At 36.4% G+C, this 20769-nt stretch overlaps 1 protein-coding gene across 4 annotated transcripts in view; it reads left to right on the top strand.

Annotated features, from left to right (window-relative positions):
* LOC117411708 (DNA excision repair protein ERCC-6-like 2) overlaps positions 1-20769 on the top strand; it is an 88326-nt gene that overhangs the window by 54827 nt on the left and 12730 nt on the right. For 2 of the 4 annotated variants that reach the window (XM_059035054.1, XM_059035051.1), the window contains exons 2-17: positions 441-517; positions 1036-1463; positions 2456-2572; positions 2860-3053; positions 3887-4048; positions 4267-4474; positions 6401-6541; positions 7042-7158; positions 8531-8650; positions 12576-12647; positions 13599-13744; positions 14100-14195; positions 15053-15152; positions 15984-16136; positions 18098-18178; positions 18849-20070. In XM_059035054.1, the coding sequence (XP_058891037.1) occupies positions 478-517; positions 1036-1463; positions 2456-2572; positions 2860-3053; positions 3887-4048; positions 4267-4474; positions 6401-6541; positions 7042-7158; positions 8531-8650; positions 12576-12647; positions 13599-13744; positions 14100-14195; positions 15053-15152; positions 15984-16136; positions 18098-18178; positions 18849-20070 (3397 nt within the window). In that variant the 5' untranslated portion in view covers positions 441-477. Of the gene's footprint in view, positions 1-80; positions 167-440; positions 518-1035; positions 1464-2455; positions 2573-2859; positions 3054-3886; positions 4049-4266; positions 4475-6400; positions 6542-7041; positions 7159-8530; positions 8651-12575; positions 12648-13598; positions 13745-14099; positions 14196-15052; positions 15153-15983; positions 16137-18097; positions 18179-18848; positions 20071-20769 lie in introns of those variants that run through there. The other 2 variants (XM_034019397.3, XM_059035057.1) reach the window with 2 other exon arrangements.

The following is a 20769-nucleotide window of genomic DNA, read 5'->3' as shown; positions in this document are numbered from 1 at the left end:
TATATATTTAGATTTGATATTGAAAACAAATGTTATGAACGTATAATACCAATGTGGGCTGAAACATATTTTGTCGAAAGTAACGAAAACAGCGACAGGTTTACTTGCTGCAGTGTGGTGTTTTGACGTCAGTAGGAAGCAGGACTTTTCTAACTCTGGAATGAAGGTAAATAAATCATTTTACACACTGTAACGTGTTAAATGTTTGGAATTTGATTTACAAAAGTGATGAGATACAGTACAATATTCTGCAACAAATAGGTTCCAGTGATGTTTAAGAGTAGGACACAATAACGTATATATATATATATATATATATATATATATATATATATATATATATGTATATGTGTGTGTGTTTCATTTCTATAGACAACACGATTTCCAGTCTGCCATATGCTTGCTTTTATTTAATACACTGTTAATTAACTGTCGTTTAGTGTGTGTCCACCTCTGAAAATATATCAGTGGACCCAGATGGAGTCTGAATCTCAATCCGAGTCTGATAGCGGAACAGGTAAATTTCGTTGCTGATTCCAGGTGACGTATGTTCCTCATTTAGTTAACACTGACCTCCCTTATGAATTAAGTGCTTTTTAAAAAGCTTCTGTTTTATCCATGTATTTCAGGGATGGCTGATGTTTGCATTCTCACTGCTCTTGTGCAATTACTGCACTATACTTAGCTTTGTCGTGGGAAGCACTTCTTAATAACTCCTCCTTTGGTCCAGGACCAGTATAGGACTTTTATTTTTAGATCCCCCAAACAAACCGCATAGTATAGGGATTACAAAAGAGCAGTGGGAAGTTGAACAAGAGGTACCTACCACCAGTTTTTTTTTTTTTTTTTTACATTTATACCACATTTAAACATAATCTTTGGAAACTATGATATTTCATGGGAAAATCCAATGTTTCTAGCCTATAGAGTTGTTGTAATGTTTTAAAGAAAGTAAGTGACCGATTCTACAGTAAATACAGTAGCAGTACCTGTACTGCTTCCAGTTGTTCCATTCTAACTTATTTTTCTTTCTAGAGGAGAGGTGGTGCGAAGGGGATAGATGCCTTGCGCCATACTCGGGTGATGGGAAGCTCTATGAAGCGAGAATAAAAACGCTAATCTTAGAAGAACAGGGTAAAGCTGTGGCAGTCGTGACGTTTGTTGGGTTTGATGAAGAGACTGTGTCGGTTAAAAGGCTTCAGAGGATCAAGTGCCCGCAGTCACACAAGAGAAGCTTTGTATTTGACGATGAAGATCTGGAGAAACCATTTTTCCATGACAGGAAACCGCCAGGCCCTGCGGTGCCATGTATGTTATCTGAACATGGTGAATGTATTCCATACACCATCAACAGATACTTACGAGACTATCAGCGGGAAGGAGTGAGGTTTATTTACAGTCACTATGTTAAAGGCAGAGGCTGCATTCTTGGAGATGATATGGGACTTGGAAAAACAGTACAGGTAAGGCATGCGTAACCCATAAGAGTATAATGGTATATTACAGCCCCTGTACAGTGCATATATGCTGGTCGTGATACGATTAAGGGATAACGGCATTGCTGTGGCCTGTGAGTAGGTAATAATGGAACTGTCAATAAAGCATTATTTGAACTAGGGATTTCTTGAGGAACACGCCATAGCAATGACATGTTTACCATTATACTACAGCTTTTAAAAGTTATTTATTTACCTGTTTGTCTGAAATTATCATTGTAGTTCATTCAAAGAGTTTTTGACAGTAGAACTCGAGGGCCCCAGTAATGCGTTTAATCAGCATAATTATTTCAGCCATGCTTTATTTGCAGTTCTATTATTGAGTAATAAAAGAACAGTTGCCCTCCATAGAAAACAACGAGAAAGCAGTGTCTGTGCTGTATCATTAAGCAATACGGAAGCACAGTGTGTGTCGCTGAGGCCTACCACAACGCTGCAAGTGCCTGTTTGTTTTGTTTTGTGATGTGGACTTCTGTCCAATAACAGCTGGGATGATCAACACCTGAACTGGGTTTACATCCTGTTGAAAGCGATTCCCAGGTGTGTAACCCAGTCTCCCCTGTAAGAATAGATGCACTGAGCTACCCCCACTGCATATGGTCCATTCACAGTGACAATATGTATTTATTTCAGGTTCACCACTATGTGCATTTTTACTCTGTAAAATAAGTATGTATTCTAATGACAGTAATATAGTATGTTTAGTGTTTATTTTGAAACCCCACATATTTTAAATATGTTTTTTTTCTGTAAATTAGTTGTGTCAGACAGCACAGTAAATATGACTGTATGCAACAAACTCATCAGAGAAAATTGCACATAAATTAATCACAAATATAGTATGTAGCCTGCTTGGTTACAGATGAACCTTTTTTTCATAGGTTCTGTACCTTAAAACAAATTTACCTTTAAAGCCAATGTTTTTCAATATGACAGACTTTCCTGCATTGTGGTTTCAGGTTATTTCCTTTCTGGCAGCTGTACTGCATAAAAAAGGGACTCGAGAGGACATTGAAAACAATATGCCAGAATTCTTACGCAAGAAAAAAGAATCTAGACCAATTGAAGCCAAAAAGGTAAGCCTTATTTATGATTTAGAACCATGAAAGCCTTTGTGTATTTTTTGTTTTTGTTGGTTTAAGATATCAGAATGTTTTAATGTGTACACAGTATGCTTTGAAAATGTTGTACACACACATTTATACATGTATCATTTCTTAATCTATCGGAGAGATTTTTTTTGTTTGTTTTGTTGAAAGCTGTTTTAGCCCAAACATCTCATCTGTCAAACACATTATACAGTCTGATGAAATCTGAGAATCTTTCCTCCAATTTCCTTCTTTATTTGGTCTGTGTGTTCCAGATATTTCTAATTGTTGCGCCCCTGTCAGTCCTATATAACTGGAAAGATGAGTTGGACACATGGGGTTACTTCAGAGGTACCATATTGCATGGCACTAAGAAAGAAGCTGAATTTGCCCGCGTGAAGAGAGGAAAGTGTGAGTTTGCTCTGACGACCTATGAGACTCTACGCCTTTGCCTCAGTGATTTTAACAGGTAGTACATCTGTTAACTATTAACATGGGAACCATTCTGTTATATGTGTCTATTTCAGGGTTCTTTACATGTTATTTGCATCACAGACCTTTATAAACACATGCATGTATATTATTATGACAACACTAAGTTATTTTTAATCTAGCAGCTTATGAAGTTTGTCCTGTTTTGATCCACCTATCTAAAGAGTATTTGTCACATATGCATTCAAGTTTCTCTTTGGCTTGGTTAATCAAAATAACAAGTACAAAGGGACAGGTTTACATTAAATAATGGCACCTGCTTTATATCCAGAGGACATATTAGCACCTGGGTGTTTTTAGTTCACTGGTAAAGAGTTATTCTTTAATGTTATAAAATACTAAACTACACAATAAAGACGTGCTATAGTACTTTTATGTTCTTGCATTTTGTTATTTTGACTGAAATGTACTTGTAATGTTATTGTGGTTGGCTACTACTGTATGTAGGACTAGGTAGACATTTTTTTGACAGTTGTAAGTTACAAATACAGGTGGACAGGGTTCTAAGAATATCAAATCACTATGGGGGAAAAAAATGAAATCGTCAGAGGTAACGGTAATTGACATTAAAAACATAAAAAACAGCCATTAGTAATACAGGTGTCTGACATGTTGCGATATTTATTTTGTTAGGTTTTTTAATAACTATAATAATACATTCCTATGATAATAAATCCCTATTACAGTATTGTCCTCGGTATTTATTGCTAGGATCAAATGATGTGAGTTTCTTGTAGCCCTAGTGTTGCTTCAAGTTTAATTTAGCTTGTAAATCCAATTTTACTGACTGAATTTCTTTTATTTCTGCAGCATCAGGTGGTCTGCTGTCATTGTTGATGAAGCTCATAAGATAAAAAATCCAAATTCTCAGATAACACAGGCTATGAAAGCTCTAAAGTGCAACGTTCGAGTTGGATTGACTGGAACCATTCTTCAGAATAATATGGAAGAACTGTGGTGCGTAATGGACTGGTAAGTGTCTGACACATGTTCTACAGTGTGGAAAGCAAACGCATGCATCTTAGTACACCTTTCATGTCCACTTTAAAACTTTGTTTGGACCTAGAACTTTAAGAAATTGCCGGTTTCTGTTTGACATAGATACTGTATATTCATAAAATATACATTATTTACCATCATTTTTTTGTCGTTGTTTCCTGTCTGAAATAAAGCTATTTTATATTTTCTAGGGCTATACCAGGATGCTTGGGCAGCCTAAATCTCTTTAAAGCTAAGTTTTCTGATCCAGTAGAGCACGGCCAGAAGCACGATGTGACTAAAAGAAACCTGGCAATGGGGAGGAAGGCTATCAGGAGGCTGGCAAGAAAACTGTCTCGTTGGTTCCTGAGGAGAACCAAGTCTCTTATTAGTTGCCAGTTACCAAAGAAAGATGACAGGGTAAGTATCTAAATACATTTATTTAAAGAAATGTTCCTTGGAGATTGTGAATGTTGATCCAAAATTGACATAATTAAAATAGCAAGGAATTTCAGGGTTATGACTCCTACAAAATCAGCTGTTGCTAGAAAAGGAACCCTCGTTTGCTGTTAACTAGCAAATAAGTAGCCTGTTTACAGTATTTGTGTTCATTGGGTTCTGCTTAATTAAGCATCCCTGTAAGGGGTGCTTGTATGAGTATGTCAAAATATCACAAACTAATATCTCAAACCATTGAAGCTGACAACTTCATTGTTTCAGTGTTGTGAAAACTCTATGCAACATCTAACCCCCCCCCCCCTTTACCTTTGACCTAAGATGGCCGCAATATTGAGGTCATGTGACTTTTTGATGCCTGGATGATAAAGACCTAATGCTTCTAGATATTGCCGTTACTAAAGTTCTTATTCAAGTTCCATTACTAAAGCTGTCCAGTAAAAATGAACCCTTTTCACTGCAGCATTGTTTTAAGTCCTGACCATGTCACCGATACAGACTATGTGCTGTGACATTGGGTCTTTATAGTTGGTTCTAGGGATGGGCATTTCCGTATATTTTAATAACAGTACCCACGTCATTTACTAAACGATTACACTATAAGTAATACGTAAAGAAATAACAATCTCTATTATTTGACAATGCTTCAATAAGTAGCTCTTTATTAACAGGAAGTTGCATACTAGTACAGTATACATAAAGCCCAACTTGTGCATCATTTCCAAATAGCAATTAAAGGCAACATAATAATGTACAGTTTATAAGGAATCAGTAAATGATGTCTTCATTGGAAAACTGTAAAATATAAATAAATGTTCACATTAAGTAACACATGTTATTAAATACGGTACATACCTCCCGGTCCTGGTATAAGTACAGAGTAGAAGTTTGATCTGTGAATGTGTTTCTCTAAAGGTCAAGTTAAAACTACAAAACATTATTTTTATTTATTTTTAACCCTTCAGCTGTGCTGGTAGTCAATGCATCTTTAGTGATCATTTCATTAGGTTTGTTATTGGCTCCTCGGTGGAGTGCATTTGGTGTAGCAAGCTGTAATGGTTCATTGTGATTTAGCGGTACTTCTGCTGCATTTGCAAGGCATACCCTCAGTCTCATAGTCCACAGGCGTGCGACTGGGCCTCTCTCTGCAGATTGCTGGGTACATGCTTGTATTATAGGTGATTATTATTGTCTCTATGCTGTTTATAGAGCTCAGTCTGTTATTGCAAATTGTGAATTTTACTGTTTTAGTGTCTGCTTTGGTAAAATGTCCCCAAACAAAACTTCCATATAATTATTTATATGTTCCATATAAATAATTATACCATGAGCAATGACAATACTGCATTGTATGATATATATACATATATTTATTACCTCTGCAATACAAGATAGAGTACACGATTAGTCATTTTCTAATCGAATACTCGAATAACATGCCCATCCCTAGATGGTACACAGTTGAATTCTAAGATTCTCTCAATAAAGTTCCATTACAGGTGGTGTCCAATGAACATTAACTGTTTCAGTCAGTGTCTCATTGTTTTTAACCTCTGGATATATCAATGATGCAATCGCGTTTCTATTTTACTTCGTGATCTAACATACCCCATATGCTACAGGGGATACTTTTGTTTTTGTTCACAAAAAAATGACGTATTTCAAAATTGTAGCTCAATGGCACATTCGGGTGATCTTCTGTACTGATTGCCTGAATACGGGATTTCAAGTACTGCAAAGGTATTTTAATATGAATACATTCAATTTCAGTTGATCGTTTAAAAAAAACACAAAACAAACCAAAAAGGAATAAATGGTCTAATCCTCATCCAAAAATACATAATATACACTAAAGTGCATGCCACTCCATATTGCTTCTTTCTTCCTCAGGTAGTGTATTGCTCATTGACAGAGTTCCAGCAAGCCGTCTACAAGGCTGTTTTGGAGTCAGAGGATGTCAACCTGTTGCTACGCAGCTGTGAGCCATGCAGCTGTAATAGTGGACTTAAGAGGAAAAGCTGTTGCTATAAGGTTCAGCACGTTTCTTCTTTCTTTTATGTATAGTAACACCAGTGTGCAAATATATAGCTTTATCCCATAAGCCAATGTACATTTCTCAAAACACAGTACAATAGTGCAAGGGCACAGGATTAGTTTGCCACCTATCTACTATGTATTTTGTAAAGACATGTTCCTTAGCCAAGGGCTCCGTTTACTAATACAACATCCACTTCGTACTAATACTACATACACATACACAATACAGTCTGCAGATCAGACAGCATAGTTTAAAGTTGAAATCCATTACTGGAACTTAAGCACCTCTGTCTCCTCTTCTCTCCCCTTTATGATATATTCAAGGTAAAGCAGGTATGGAAATAAGACTCCAATTGCATAGCAGTTTGATCTGTTCCTGGTTTTACTATGAGTTTAATAAGACACATCTGAACATGTTACCTATACACTGGGGCTAATCAAGCCTGTAAAGGCTTCATTTTGTCTTGAATATGTTTCTCTTTTATTTTTCATAGAAAAACAAAAATGGAGTTCCTATGCGAGCTTTGTATTTCAGTTATCTAATGATTCTGAGAAAGGTGGCTAACCATGCAGCCCTGCTGCAATCAAACGGAAACACAAGCAAGGCGCAGGTAATGATACTGACTATTACAAGATGTGAGTGTGGTTAAATAGGTGTAACGATCTACCTTACCTCATGGTGACATGTTCAAAGCTTTCAATTCTGCCTGGGTGTTAAAGCACTTTTTTAAAATTATTTTTATTTTAATTTTTTTTTTAAGAAAAATAAAACAGATAATGCTGGTAACAGAACAACTGTGTGTCCTTAAATTGATCCCCTGAGTTGCTCGCTACTATTTATGTACTTTTTTAAAATGTTATTTTTACTGACTTCTTATCATATTTTGATGTTTTCAATTGTTTGCATAGGTCTGAGTACCACTTTACAGCTAATGAGTTTTATTGATATTTTTGAATAGCCTAAGCAGCTCTTAGTTATTTTGAAATTGTCAGCTCAGACCCCTGAAGTTACCTGAATTTAACATCTGTCTAGTTTCCTGTTCTGGTATAGGGCGTTGAAAACTGTTTCCATGGCTACCAGTAGAAGTGTTTATATAATTTGTGCAATTATACAGAACTGGAGTCCATCCAATGGCACTACCTGTACATAACTTCCAGCAACCTGGGTTCCGAGCTGACAACTTCAAAGCACCTTTCCCAGGCTAACAAAAATATCATTAAAACGCAATATTTGAGAAATGGCTCTCAGACCTACTCATAAAAACATAATTTAAAGCTACTTATTTAACTCAATGGGCAAATGGCACATTTTTTTATAAAATGGAAAATATATTGACAATGTTGTAGAACTGGCAGGCATATGCTGAATGTGTATCATAGCTTTTCCTTTTGAAGGAGAGTGGAGTAAACATGAGTCTGGCACAATTTTCCATTACAATACATGCGTCATAGAACACTTCAGCATGATGTGTTGTTATGTGTAGGTGGACAGCATGATGTTAATGTAGAATACACAGTTGTGGATGCTATTTAAAAACATGATTCTTGCAGAGATATTCCCTGAAATGTTACATTGTTTATTGTGTATTCATGCTGGTCCCTTAGCACATTTTATTTCTGAATCATCAAAAGTTTCACTCAATAAATAGAATTAAGACATTTTGAACTGTTTTAAAATATTTTACTATAAATAAGAATGAAGAATTTTACTGACTCATTCTATATATACAACAGTCATGGCAAGTGAGAAAAGTTGGATAATCTCAGATGATCACTTCTGTTACTTAAATTTCATGTTTATGTTGAACCTAATCGGATGTCAAGGCAGTTTATATCTATCCTATCTATCTATATATCTATATATATATATATATATATATGAATATGTGATCAACTACAGAAATTAAAAAAAGGGACAAATATTTACATCACATTCTTCTAGAACATTATAGAAACCAGTCTTTTTGTTTGTTTGTTTTTTAGGAGGTTTATGTGAACCAGGTCTGCATGCAAGTCTTCAACAGATTTCCAGACTTTGTACAACAGAGCAAACATGCTGCCTTTGAAACTATTTCTGACCCCAAGTATAGTGGCAAAATGAAGGTACAGTAAATAATACACATCAGCTGGTATGTTTGATACAGTTGACTGGATACAGACAACATTGTTTGATATCACAGTATGCTGTGAGCCTTTTGTAGTTATATAAATGTTCTTTGGCCGTTAATTTAATACGCTGGTACTGAATCAAACTTTGTTTTCAAACATGCTCTCTTGCAGAGGTGGCAAAACCGTGTCTCGTAAGCCTGAAGCAGCTCCTGGGCAGTTCAAGGGTCTTTAAAATACTAGCATTGTTTGTGTGTTTGTCTTGCGGCTCTTGGTCTTATGAAAGTGTTGGTACGCGGCTCGTAGGGTCAGGACTTTTGGCCACCCCTGCTCTATTGTTACAGTAAGGCCATATACATTTTTTGTTTTGCTTTTGAACAACACCGCAAATTAATAATGTATATAGAGGATACGTTATGAAAAACATGACGTATCTTGTTTATGCTGCAAATGCTTACATCAATAAGAGCGTACTGTATACTGTAGATCTATTTAATTTTGTTTTAAACACATACTGATGCACTAGTTATTTTGTGAAGGACTATATTAAAATAAATGCTGTTTTTTTATTGTAATGTGGCTTATAAAGTCACTGCACTGAAGACTGAAGGTCTCTTGTGTGTCAGGATAAGGCACTGGAACCTGATGGCGATTTAGAACTACCAGTACCAATGTTTTTAATTACTAGTAATTTATAGGCTTACTAGGCACCAATTTAATAAATACATTTAAAACAAATACATTGGTTACTTTTTCTAGTTATTTATTCTATTTTATTTTAATGCTGTATATTATAGTTTTTCATGACATACAGTCTCCACCGCTTAGAACGGGCGCGTTTGTGTTAACGTGATTCACCCACAGTAAGTGATGGACGGTATAAACTCCCACACAATAACCTGACATTCAAAATGTCCCCCAATCACCGGTTCATTAATCAAAATGTAAAAAAATGTAGTTAAAAATCTTTATTAAGACACGCATTACACTATTAAAAAAAGATGTATTAAATGTAATAAAGACAACAGTAATCCTTCGCGTATCTGACTGCGATGGGACCAGAGTAAAAAGGCAGATAAATGAATCTATTTTAAATTCCATTATATACAGCTGTAACAATTACTGTACTATATTATTATTGTTATGAGATACGTCTTTTATTAGGGAGCTCCCCCAAAATCCCTTGTTTAGAAAGATACAGGGTATTAATGCTTGTGACAGACAAGCCGTCTGCCATGTGAATGCATGCATTCGCTGCTGAGTGACAGGCAGGAGATTGAGACGGAGGTTGAAGTTGATACGCCCCACAGGTGAACAGGATTTATTTACATATTGTAGCACTGAGCTGCGGAGTTTCCAGAATATAATGAGACAAGCAAGAGTTGCGGTTCAAAGCAGTAGGAAACCGCTGTCTTTTAGTGAACAATGGCTCTCATTCTTCTCCTCTCACTCACAAAATCATCCTCTCTTAACTCTCTCTCTCTCTCAGTTCTCCCACCGCCAGATCCAGCTTCTCTCTTTCAAACTGTCATCTCCACACACACCCACACACACACCCCAATCCACATTAAAAACCTTGTGCAGAAGGTGACCATCTCCCGAGTTAATTGTTGCTAATCGGGAGATGGTCACCTGCATAAAAGTCTGCAGCTTTCGGCGCTCTGGGTGGGTGTTCGGAGGAGCGAGCGAGAGTGAGAGAGAGAGAGAGGAGTGTAAGAATAAAAAAATAAAAATAAGGAGGATCACTGAAGGCTACTGCCTTCGCAAGGGGGAAGGGGGCAGGGCAAAAGCCCTGCTCCTATAATGTATATTTGTTTTGTAGTATTATTATAATAATTATTATTATTATAATTATTATTATTATGATTTATTAAATATATATATGACAGCGAGAAACCGTAGCTTTTGTTTTGCTGCGTGGATGGGGAAGCCCCATCCACATTAAAAACCTTGTGCAGAAGGTGACCATCTCCCAAGTTAATTAATTGTTGCTAATCGGGAGATGGTCACCTGTATAAAAGACTGCAGCTTTCAGTGCTCTGGGTGGGTGTTCGGGAGGAGTGAGCGAGAGTGAGAGAGGAGTGTAAGAATAAAAATAAGTAGGATCAGTGAAGGCTACTGCCCAGCCTGACCATAGTACTTTTGTGTTGGTGATTTTGTTTTTGTATACCGTGAGCAGTGTTTTTATGGTTAAAATATTTTCTTTTCTTTTTGTTTAAATAAACGGCAGTACTTGCTTGTTTGTTTTTCTTCCTGCTGCTGGCCTGACTTCACCAACCCTGTCACAGTCCAATATAAACAGCTGCCCAAGATAACCCTGTATGGTGTAAGTGGTGGCGACTGTACTAATATCTTATTTATGGTCATTGTGTTTGCTGGGTAATGTTTGCTATTGTATGGGTTAATGCAGCAGGTTTCTTCAATAGACAGAAGCATTGCATTCAGTCCTTCTGAATATGGTTCTGTTTCTAAAAAGGGATCTCAATAAATATTTTTGGGTGAATTGGACAATTCTTTCTTTTGTTATTTCAGACATTGAATTCAGATACAGACTTTACTTTTCAGGTTTGCGTGTTGTACAGATAGAAAGAGTATTGCTGTTATTCAAGGAAGGCAGTAAAATGCAGTTGTATGCTCCTCTACATGCCGAATTGTGTTATAATTAAAAAAAAAAAAAAAAAAAAAAACACTTGAACCTGGTGGTTTGAATCTGGGGTATCTACTGAGCAAAATTCAGAAACTAGTTTTTTTTTTCTGAATCATAGCCAACTCAATAATCATTTGCTGCGCTCTGTTATGCAGGAATATTTTAATTTTTTTTATTAATATTAAAAAACAACTTAAATCGTGGATTTATTTATTTTTATGATAAATAATAATTTTACATCTGTTATATGTAAAATGGTATGACTTAACACAAGAGTAAAAGTGTTTATGTGAGTAAATGTGTGCAGTGTGCAGACACTCCCCATTTTGCTGCGATGGATTGGTTAAGCAATGAGGGCTGAAGCCACCACTGCCAGATGTGGACATGCTTCTCAAAGAAATAACAGGCTCACTATTATAAAACCCAACCAAGATTATTTGCTTCCCCAGCCGAGGAACATCTTGAGGGTGAGATTATTGGCAGGGACACATCTGCAAAAATTCTGGGGTGTATTATAAACAGCAATGCAGAGAAGCAATCATCTGATTATTTGGGTAAAATCTATTCCACAAATGCGTTGAACCATTGCATTATTTATTTATTTATTTATTAATTATTTTTAGTCATTCATTCAATTACATGCCAGCTATATTAATTTGTGTCTCCTCCCAATCCTACAGTAAAACAACCAATGCCTTGTGTGTGATTGTGTGTTCTGTTGGTTTCTTTGTAACATTATTTATGGGTCACCATTTCTTTTCTCTCGCTATTTTCAGTTTTGAACCTGAGGCTAACATGTATTTTAGTGCATGTTGCCCACAAGATCTCGCAGTGCTTTACAAACACTGTTCAACTGAGTAATAGAATGAATCTAAAAATAGCAAGAATCTACTCAGGAAAAAAACACTGAATTGCACCTTTCTGCAAATAAGTTGCTTCTTGCTAGTTTTTACCATCACAATTGTTTTATTCCTTTTAGTTGCTTTTGCCTTTCCACTTGCTTTAAAACAAAGTTCCATGGGCAGATTTATCTAGGAATTAAAATACATTAAAATGCAATTTGCACCTTTTTAGTGTTACAGAAATAAAATGAAAAGGAAAAAAAAACAACACAGAAGATTAATTAAAGGACCCAAAGAGTTCTTTGTTATTTCTTTTGTAACATTGAATGTTTGATTTTCCCTGTCATAAAAATGGTGCTGCTTGCATGTTGGTGTAAACCTTGATAAATCAGTCCCCATGTGTATTTCATAAGTGTCTCTGCTTCTTGCCCAGGTTTTGCATCGACTGCTAGAGCACTGTAGGGGGAACAAAGACAAAGTTCTTCTCTTCTCCCTGTCTACTAAGGTGAGCGCTCAATGATTGATGTTGCCTTTAACCCTAAATTCAGTTATCCTTCATTGAGAAAATACAGGTTTGCTGCCAAATAATTCCTGCTGCACTGAGAGTGCAATGTAGCATCAATCACATCCGCAGATGTTGACCACATCCCTTCTGCATGTGTGTGATGTACTGTGCATAGCAACTGAACTGAAACGTATGCAGGAGATAGCGTGGCTTTCGAGTTTTCGTAGTTTTATATCTTTCATTATTATTTTCTTTCAATTCATGCTTTTATAATGAGTAATTTGTAAACTAAATAACTGTATGGGTATATAGGTAGCACATTTGGCAGCACACCCTGCTCTAAGACAAGACACCCTGTGCAGGAGATGTGAGGTTCCACCTGGAGAATGGCATTATGGTCCAGGTTGTGCAAAATATATTTCCTCTATAATACTTCATTTCATCCCTCTCAGCATAGGTGCTGGAAACCTTGGCAAATGTACATACCTGCTGGAAGGGCTTTTATGAGGAAATATATATGTATATTTTAAAATATCTGAAAATACGTCATGTATAATTGAGCAACACTTTCACAGTCTGTACAAGCGAAAAACCTTAAAAAAAAATGCAGAAATATGTCCAAGTAATGATTGACCCACTTTTGACTATGTGCATTGGCACAGTTTGGAAGCACATCAAAAGAGTGATTCTCTTTAATGACGCACAATACAAGAATAAAATGTGCTGTCTCAGTGTGCTGTTTTTTTAATGAATACAAAACAGGAGAAGTTTGTACTATTACTAATAATTCTAAGGTGACAGTACAGAAAGTAAGATCCTGCTATAGCAAACTATGGTAGATATAAATTACGATTGTACTTTTGACAGTGGTGATTGCTGATAAAATACATCTGTAGTATTATATCGTCCCCATCCCACAGTTGTATTTACTTGGCATATTCCTTTCGACAGCTCCTGGATGTGCTAGAGAAATACTGCATGGCGGAAGGCATTGAATACCGGAGACTAGATGGCAATACAAAATCAAAAGAAAGGGTCAAGATTGTGAAGGAGTTCAACAGCACACAGGATATTAACATCTGTCTAGTGTCTACGATGTAAGTTATGGGGCCCACTTTGTGTTCGGTTTGCCCCAGTGCAATGTCAATGTTCTAAAACTAGCAATAAAAAAAAAAAACTTTTAGTTAACATTTCAAATTGCTTCTTACATTTACATTGCTTTTCAAAAACAAATTGAGACAAACATACCACCGGTTCAGTAGGGACAAAAATAGTGCCTGTGGCGATCAACTTAAATATTCATTTTAAGAGGCTTTATGGATTGAAGTACTATTGAAAACATTACTGTATGTTGCAAAGATTTAAAAAGACATAATTAACTTTTATATACAGTAATATTTGTCATCAATTTCTAAAGAAACTGCATTTAATTTAGCCTTTTTTTTTAACCAGGGCTGGTGGGTTAGGGTTGAATTTTGTGGGAGCCAATATTGTTGTGCTGTTTGACCCTACATGGAATCCAGCCAACGATCTTCAAGCAATTGACAGGTAGGGTGGTTATAAACGTGGCTGGTATTGTATTGTATTGTATTGTATTGTATTATCCTAAAACACCCAGCTAAAACTGGATTGAGCCCTTAGCTTGACTCCTTTATTTCCCACTCCTTATTTCCCTCTGTGTCTTTGCCTGTCAGTGTTTGTTAAAGTAAATAGAATTTTGCAAGACAGAATGATCAACACTGACCCATCATTGTGTTTTCAGGAGTATTGATTCAAAGTTAATATCCTAAGTGTAGAAACACCATTGTTCCCATACCCAGGGCCTAGGAAAAGAAGCTACTACATTAGAAAAAGCAGGCTCAGTGTTGAAAGTTTACCTTGGACAGTAAATCCTCAGCAGCTCTATCCAGGCTCTGGGTCTACGGACTTTATGTTTACATTGAAAAAAGAAACTGAAAAGTTATCTAAAAGTCTGCACTATTTTACAATAAAATATTTACCCGCCCAGTTGAGATGAATCGTTCTGTAAAAAGAAAAAAAAAAAAAAAACTTTTATGAGTTGAGTTGGAATGCTGATGAATCAGTATAATCACGATTTTTTTTTTTATCTTCATTAGTAATGCATTTCAGCAAAATATAACCTAATATGTCCTACATTGGCCAAATTCCAAATTTGCACTTAAGATTTCTATTATATTTTACAGTGTGTTCTTTTGAGAATCATTTGGTTTTTAATCATTAAGATTTTTACTTGGAAAATGCTAGCATTGTCAAAATCAATACTCTTTGGAGGCATGGAAATAACATGGACAAATTGACATTGTTAATACACATGGTCTTCTTGTGGACTGTTGTAAACAGACAACTTAAGTTCTGTTGACAGCTGTGTTTTACAATCGCTTTAGGGCTTATCGAATTGGTCAGTGCAGAGATGTGAAAGTCTTCAGATTAATATCACTGGGCACTGTAGAAGAAATTATCTATCTACGACAAGTGTACAAGCAGGTATGTTTTACTTTGTATTTTATCAGTACAGTAAAATGGATTTACAAGGTTACTTTCTGTGTATTGCGTTCTGTTGTAATGCTCTTCAAAGACAGAGGCACACTGACTGGTTCTGGTATTTGAATTGCTGCACCGTGGTCTTCCTGGTTTCCAATGCAGTAAGCAAACAGCGAACCAGAGAGCTTACGTATCTAACAGTGTGATGCAACTATTCAATTAACATGTCAACTACTTTTAAAACTAAAAAGAACAGTAAAAACACAGCTTGCTCCATTGACAACTCGGTGGCTTGCTGTTTCATTTCATTTACTCAGCACAGAGAATGAAAGTAACAACACAGAAACAAAAGGAGGTTTGAAACCTAAAATGTGTACATGGAAGCCAGGGCAGGCAATTCGTTTTTTATTTTATTATGTACTATTACACTACTGCACTGGATACGATTTTAGATTTAAAAATAAGCCCAAGCAGCAATACAATGCACTGTAATTTACATGAATTTGTTCCATTGTATTCCGTTCAAAGAAATGTATATTTATGTACCAATTTTTATTTTTGTTTTCTTTCATATGTGGGCTTTTGCAGAAGTGTTCAATAAATGTAATCAGGAAACACATTTTAAGTATTATAATGTGCACTGTTTAATTATGCATAAAAAGCATATGCTTTTAGTATAACACACCCCCGGTATAACATGTATTTTCCCTGTTATCCTAAGGGATTACTGTATTTTTAAACTATAAGTAAAAGTTGGAAGGTTGTTCTGATACTGACTGAAAAATGTAAGAAATTGTTACAACACACGCAATTGTGTCTTTTATTTTCTTTAAGCAACTTCAGTGTGCAGTTGTTGGAAGTGAAAATGCCAAACGCTACTTTGAGGCAGTGCAAGGTTCAGAAGAGCATTCAGGGGAACTTTTTGGCATTCAGAACCTTTTTCGTATGCAGACTGAAGGGTCCTGTCTAACAAAAGAAATCCTTGAGGTACAACAGATACCAATGCTATTTTATTAAGTACAGTGTAATATTATAGACTTAGCACTTACCATAACAATAACATTTATGTCTGCATAGTATCAAACACTACACCAGAGTGGTGAAATCTGGTATGAGAGTTTGGAATGGAGTAGTCCTTATTATTGGTAAATATCTAAAGTACTAAATGTACTAATGCTACTTAACTTTGCTGCCACTTGCACTGTACATATATATGTCTGCAAATTGTTTTTGGACGTAATCTTTATTTCTTCAATATTTATTCACACCCCTGGTCATTAATCATCTGTGGATTTTCCACTGCAGTTTATAGAAATTCATAGAAAGTCAGATCAAAGTGGAGAACATCTAGACGTGCTCAGGGAGAGGTTTGAATACAAGGACATAGTTCAGTTTTCCAATTTGACCCATCGTTCTGAAAAGTTAAGACAGATTTACACAGACATGACTTGAAGTGAGGAGAGGCAAGCAACACGAAAAACAAAAAAAAGATGCCTCCCACACACTGCTGCGAAGAGATAGCAGCTGTAGCTCTTTGAAAGGTATTAAAAAGTTAGAGAACCTGACTGAAAACGAGCAGTATAGAAAAGTTTAAATGGCAAGCAAATTCTGGCATGGCAGCGACAGGCTTCTCCCCCAACATGTCTGAACACTTTTTTTCACTCTGCTGCTTTTGTCGGCCACTCACCTTGGGTATGTGTGAATACACGTGCCGTTCATCGCACCAAGTGCAATGCTGGGGTTGTCCTTAAGACGCTGTCTAAACACATTTTTCGCCCAGTTTGCCCCATTCTTTTTCAAGTCATGTATGTGTCAATCTGCCTTTTGCTGTGGAATCTGTTAGTTACATTCCACAGTTTCTGATTATTGAACCAAAGGTACATAAATTAACAACCAAAGCATTACAGAACATTAATACCAGGAGGCTGTGTGGTCCAGTGGTTAAAGAAAAGGGCTTGTAACCAGGAGGTCCCCGGTTCAAATCCCACCTCAGCCACTGACTCATTGTGTGACCCTGAGCAAGTCACTTAACCTCCTTGTGCTCCGTCTTTCGGGTGAGACGTAATTGTAAGTGACTCTGCAGCTGATGCATAGTTCACACAACCTAGTCTCTGTAAGTCGCCTTGGATAAAGGTGTCTGCAAAATAATAATAATAATTAAAAAACATACATTGCAGGGATTCATACAATGTAGCAGTAATCTGTCTGTTTCATTCAGGCTGCCGCTTATTCACTGCAGTATTAGAGTGGTGTGTTTTAAGTTTGTTATATTTATTTATTTTTACCCGCAAACAATACCAGTTCTTTATGAAATATATTCAATTAACAGTTAAGCAAAAACAGATTTATTTGAGTGCCCTTGACTTACAAAAACAAATATCTGGTCTCTGCTATTCATCACAAGTGACTTTCATTCAGTTTCTGGTTTTTAAAATAGACCATTTGTAAGTACAGGCTTCAGTTGGCATTCCTCGAATGATCTGTTTTTTTTCTTACTGGTTACATGTGCATACCAAAATTGTCCATGGCCTTCAGATTTAGTTGCACAGGTTTATAAATGCATCATAATCATTGCATAACAATCTACAATTAATTCATTAAATGATTATAATAAATCATGAAGATTTTGAAAAATATTGTGATATTATCCACATTGAAGATAACCTCACTTTCCTTGTTGTTGGTTGTAGCTGATTTTTAATTGGAGTAAAACAGAAAAATGTTGGGTCAGAAAATGAATTTCATGAATCATTTATTTTTTGTCAAATGTATTTACAGTTGTGACATTTTATAAAGAACTTTTACTTGTTCAGTGCTGAATGTAAAAACAAAAAAAAGTTGTTTTTGTTTGTGTATATTTTTGGATTTGTCTATTCGGTGCATCTTTTTAAATGTAGAGTCAAGCTGTATTTGTTGTTCCTGTTGACGTGATTTGTGCTACCTTTCAGAGAGATGGTCGGGTGGAATCCGGCATAATGACAGCCGTCACGCGAATGAGAGAGCAAACTCCAGTACGAGGGATGGAAACAGTGAGTATTCTGTCTTCTCAGGCAGGCATGACTGACAGCATATGGAAACCATGGAGGGAGAACACCCCAGTGCCTCTTCAGCATTCTCCACTGTTACTTTCCCATGCAGTGTATTGTCTTATGGATATCTGCATTCGCATGAGAAATATGTACACTTGGCCTATCTTTTTTTTAAGGGTTGTAAACCTTTACAGGTGGCGTTTTAAAGGCTTGAAAGGATTAAAGATTAAAACAGCCACCTTCTAACCTACTAGGGGTGCATTCCCCTGGCTGTGTATATTGTGGAGGCGTGTGTATGTAAGCCACTTAACCATTTGTTTTGGGCATCCAACTTGGTTTGGACATTCTTAAGCAGAGTATCCGAATCTGTGCATATAGCTGTCCTTATATATGTCTCCATATATAGTTTTACTATAAACAGTGGATGTAGGTCATGGTGTACTTTTTAATGATACTAAAAGCTCTACTTTTGTATTTGCAGCTATGGCAGGGATGTAGTTTATAAAATGTACTTGTTATCTGTTTGTATACTAAAGGATATGAACATGTTGCTAAATGTTTTATGAAAAGTCGCATTTTAATTTGAGGTTTTATAACTTTTAGTGAGCATATCTGTTGCATGATTCCTACACATTTCCTACAAAAATATTTGCTTTTATACCTTTAATAGACAACAGGGCCTAATGGTGAGCCATCTAAAGAAAATCCTGAAATCACAGAAAAGATGAGCAAAGCATCCAGAATACCAAAAGGGATCTTGGATTTCAGCAGTGACAGTGAGGAGGATCATGGAAACAAGTCAAAATCAAGATCTGACAAAAACAGGGACCGTGAATCCAGTAGCACTTCTCCTGGCCAAGTCACTCTGCTTCACTGTGGATTTTCTAAACTGCTTGATGGCAATAAGGATCTGGGGGAATGCAATGATAGCAGTGGCAGTTCTAACATGGAAAGTTCTGAAAGCCAAAGCTCTTCAGATGAAGATATGGAAGCCGCTCCATCAGTTGAATTGGGAAGATCCAGTAATTTTCTGCCATCAGTGACTCAAACCTCGAGACAAGAGCAGCCTCAAAAACAAAAGCTTCGCAAGAATTGTGCTCTTTCCAGCAAGTCTGAGGGAGACACAGAATTAGGAAACAAACAAAAGAATTGTGGCACTTCCAAGAAGACTCTTGTTGCCAAGGCGACCCATTGTAGTTCAGAAGAGAATGATGATGTCATCCCTCCTTCTCAAGTGCTAGGTGCGAAAAGGAAAATGCCTGCCAAGGGAGAAAGTTGCAGTGAAATCTTCTTGGAAGAAACTGAGGACTCAGAATATGGAAATGTCACAGGCCAGTCCTCTAAATGGCACCATTTGTTAGCTGGCAAACAAACAGATCGTCAAACCACTGCAACCAGCTTCCAGAGTAAAACAGGAAAAGCAGTTTACAAGTCTAAAATGTTTTGTAAGCTTAGAGACTATGGAGATGAGTCTGATGAGTCTGATGATATCGAGATCCCAAAAAATACAAAGTTGTACACCTCCAAAACAAAAAGGTTAAAGCAGTCAGTAGGTTCAACAAGTGTGACTCATTCCAAAAAGCATCAGAAACATGTTCATTTCAGATTACAAGATAAGAAATCTGATGATGTAAGAGCAGACTCTCAGAGAATTGATAACTTCTCATCTTCAGAAGATGATGTTCCTACCAAGAAAGTCCGCTTTAGTAAAAACTGCAGGAAAAGAAACTGGGTACCAGACAGGACGTCCAGCAAAAGTCAGTTTGCCAGTACTGAAAATAACTCAAGTAAAGCAGTCAAGAAGTCAAGTGTTTCTGAACACAAATCATCCCTGAATGGCAAACCTAAGATTAACCAAGATGAGAAGTTTGGATCTATGGACACGTATTTAGGTAAATTTAAAATACTATTATCTAATGAGGATACATCAGGTGTCTGAGTGTGATAAGGCTTAACAAAGACTTGTAAACTTTTATTTCACTCTGAAAACTGATGTACATTATTCTGTAGTGCCCTGCACTAATTGGGTTATATATGTTTCTGTGTTCACATTGAGGTGGAAACTCAGCATCATATACAAATATCAGAATATTGAGGGGTAATTGCATTGCTGTGCCATGTTACAAGGTAATAATGGAACTCCAGTCAATAAAGACAGACCGAAGGTTACAGAGGAACATACCACAGTAATGTCATTATCTGTGTAGTCCACTGAAAGAGTTTCTCTGAGAGCTGGGCTCGAGCGACTGTGTGAAGCGTTTCACCAGTAGTCTGTGATTGAACAGGTGTCATTAATTAATGTCATCTGTCAGCCGTGCTTTGTTTTTCCATTATTGAGTAAAAACATAACGGCCACAAGGAGAAGCTAAATAATATACTATAGGAGATTACAAAAATAATAATAATGTAATACTATATTATGGATTAATGGTTTTTAAATGTATTATTAGAGTTAAATTGAGAAGTAAAACAGTAAATTACAACAATATTTTTAACCTAAGAATCACGTGTTGAAAAGGGTAAAAGTGAACAAAATCATGTTTTAGTTAGAAAAGGCAGATTTCTCTGTATTTTGCTGTTTAGTTAAGGCC

The sequence above is a fragment of the Acipenser ruthenus genome, chromosome 1 (assembly GCF_902713425.1).
Source record: "Acipenser ruthenus chromosome 1, fAciRut3.2 maternal haplotype, whole genome shotgun sequence".
NCBI classification, from domain to species: Eukaryota; Metazoa; Chordata; class Actinopteri; order Acipenseriformes; family Acipenseridae; genus Acipenser; species Acipenser ruthenus.
Note: the sequence above shows the minus strand (reverse complement) of the source record. Positions and strands in the feature narration are given on the sequence as shown.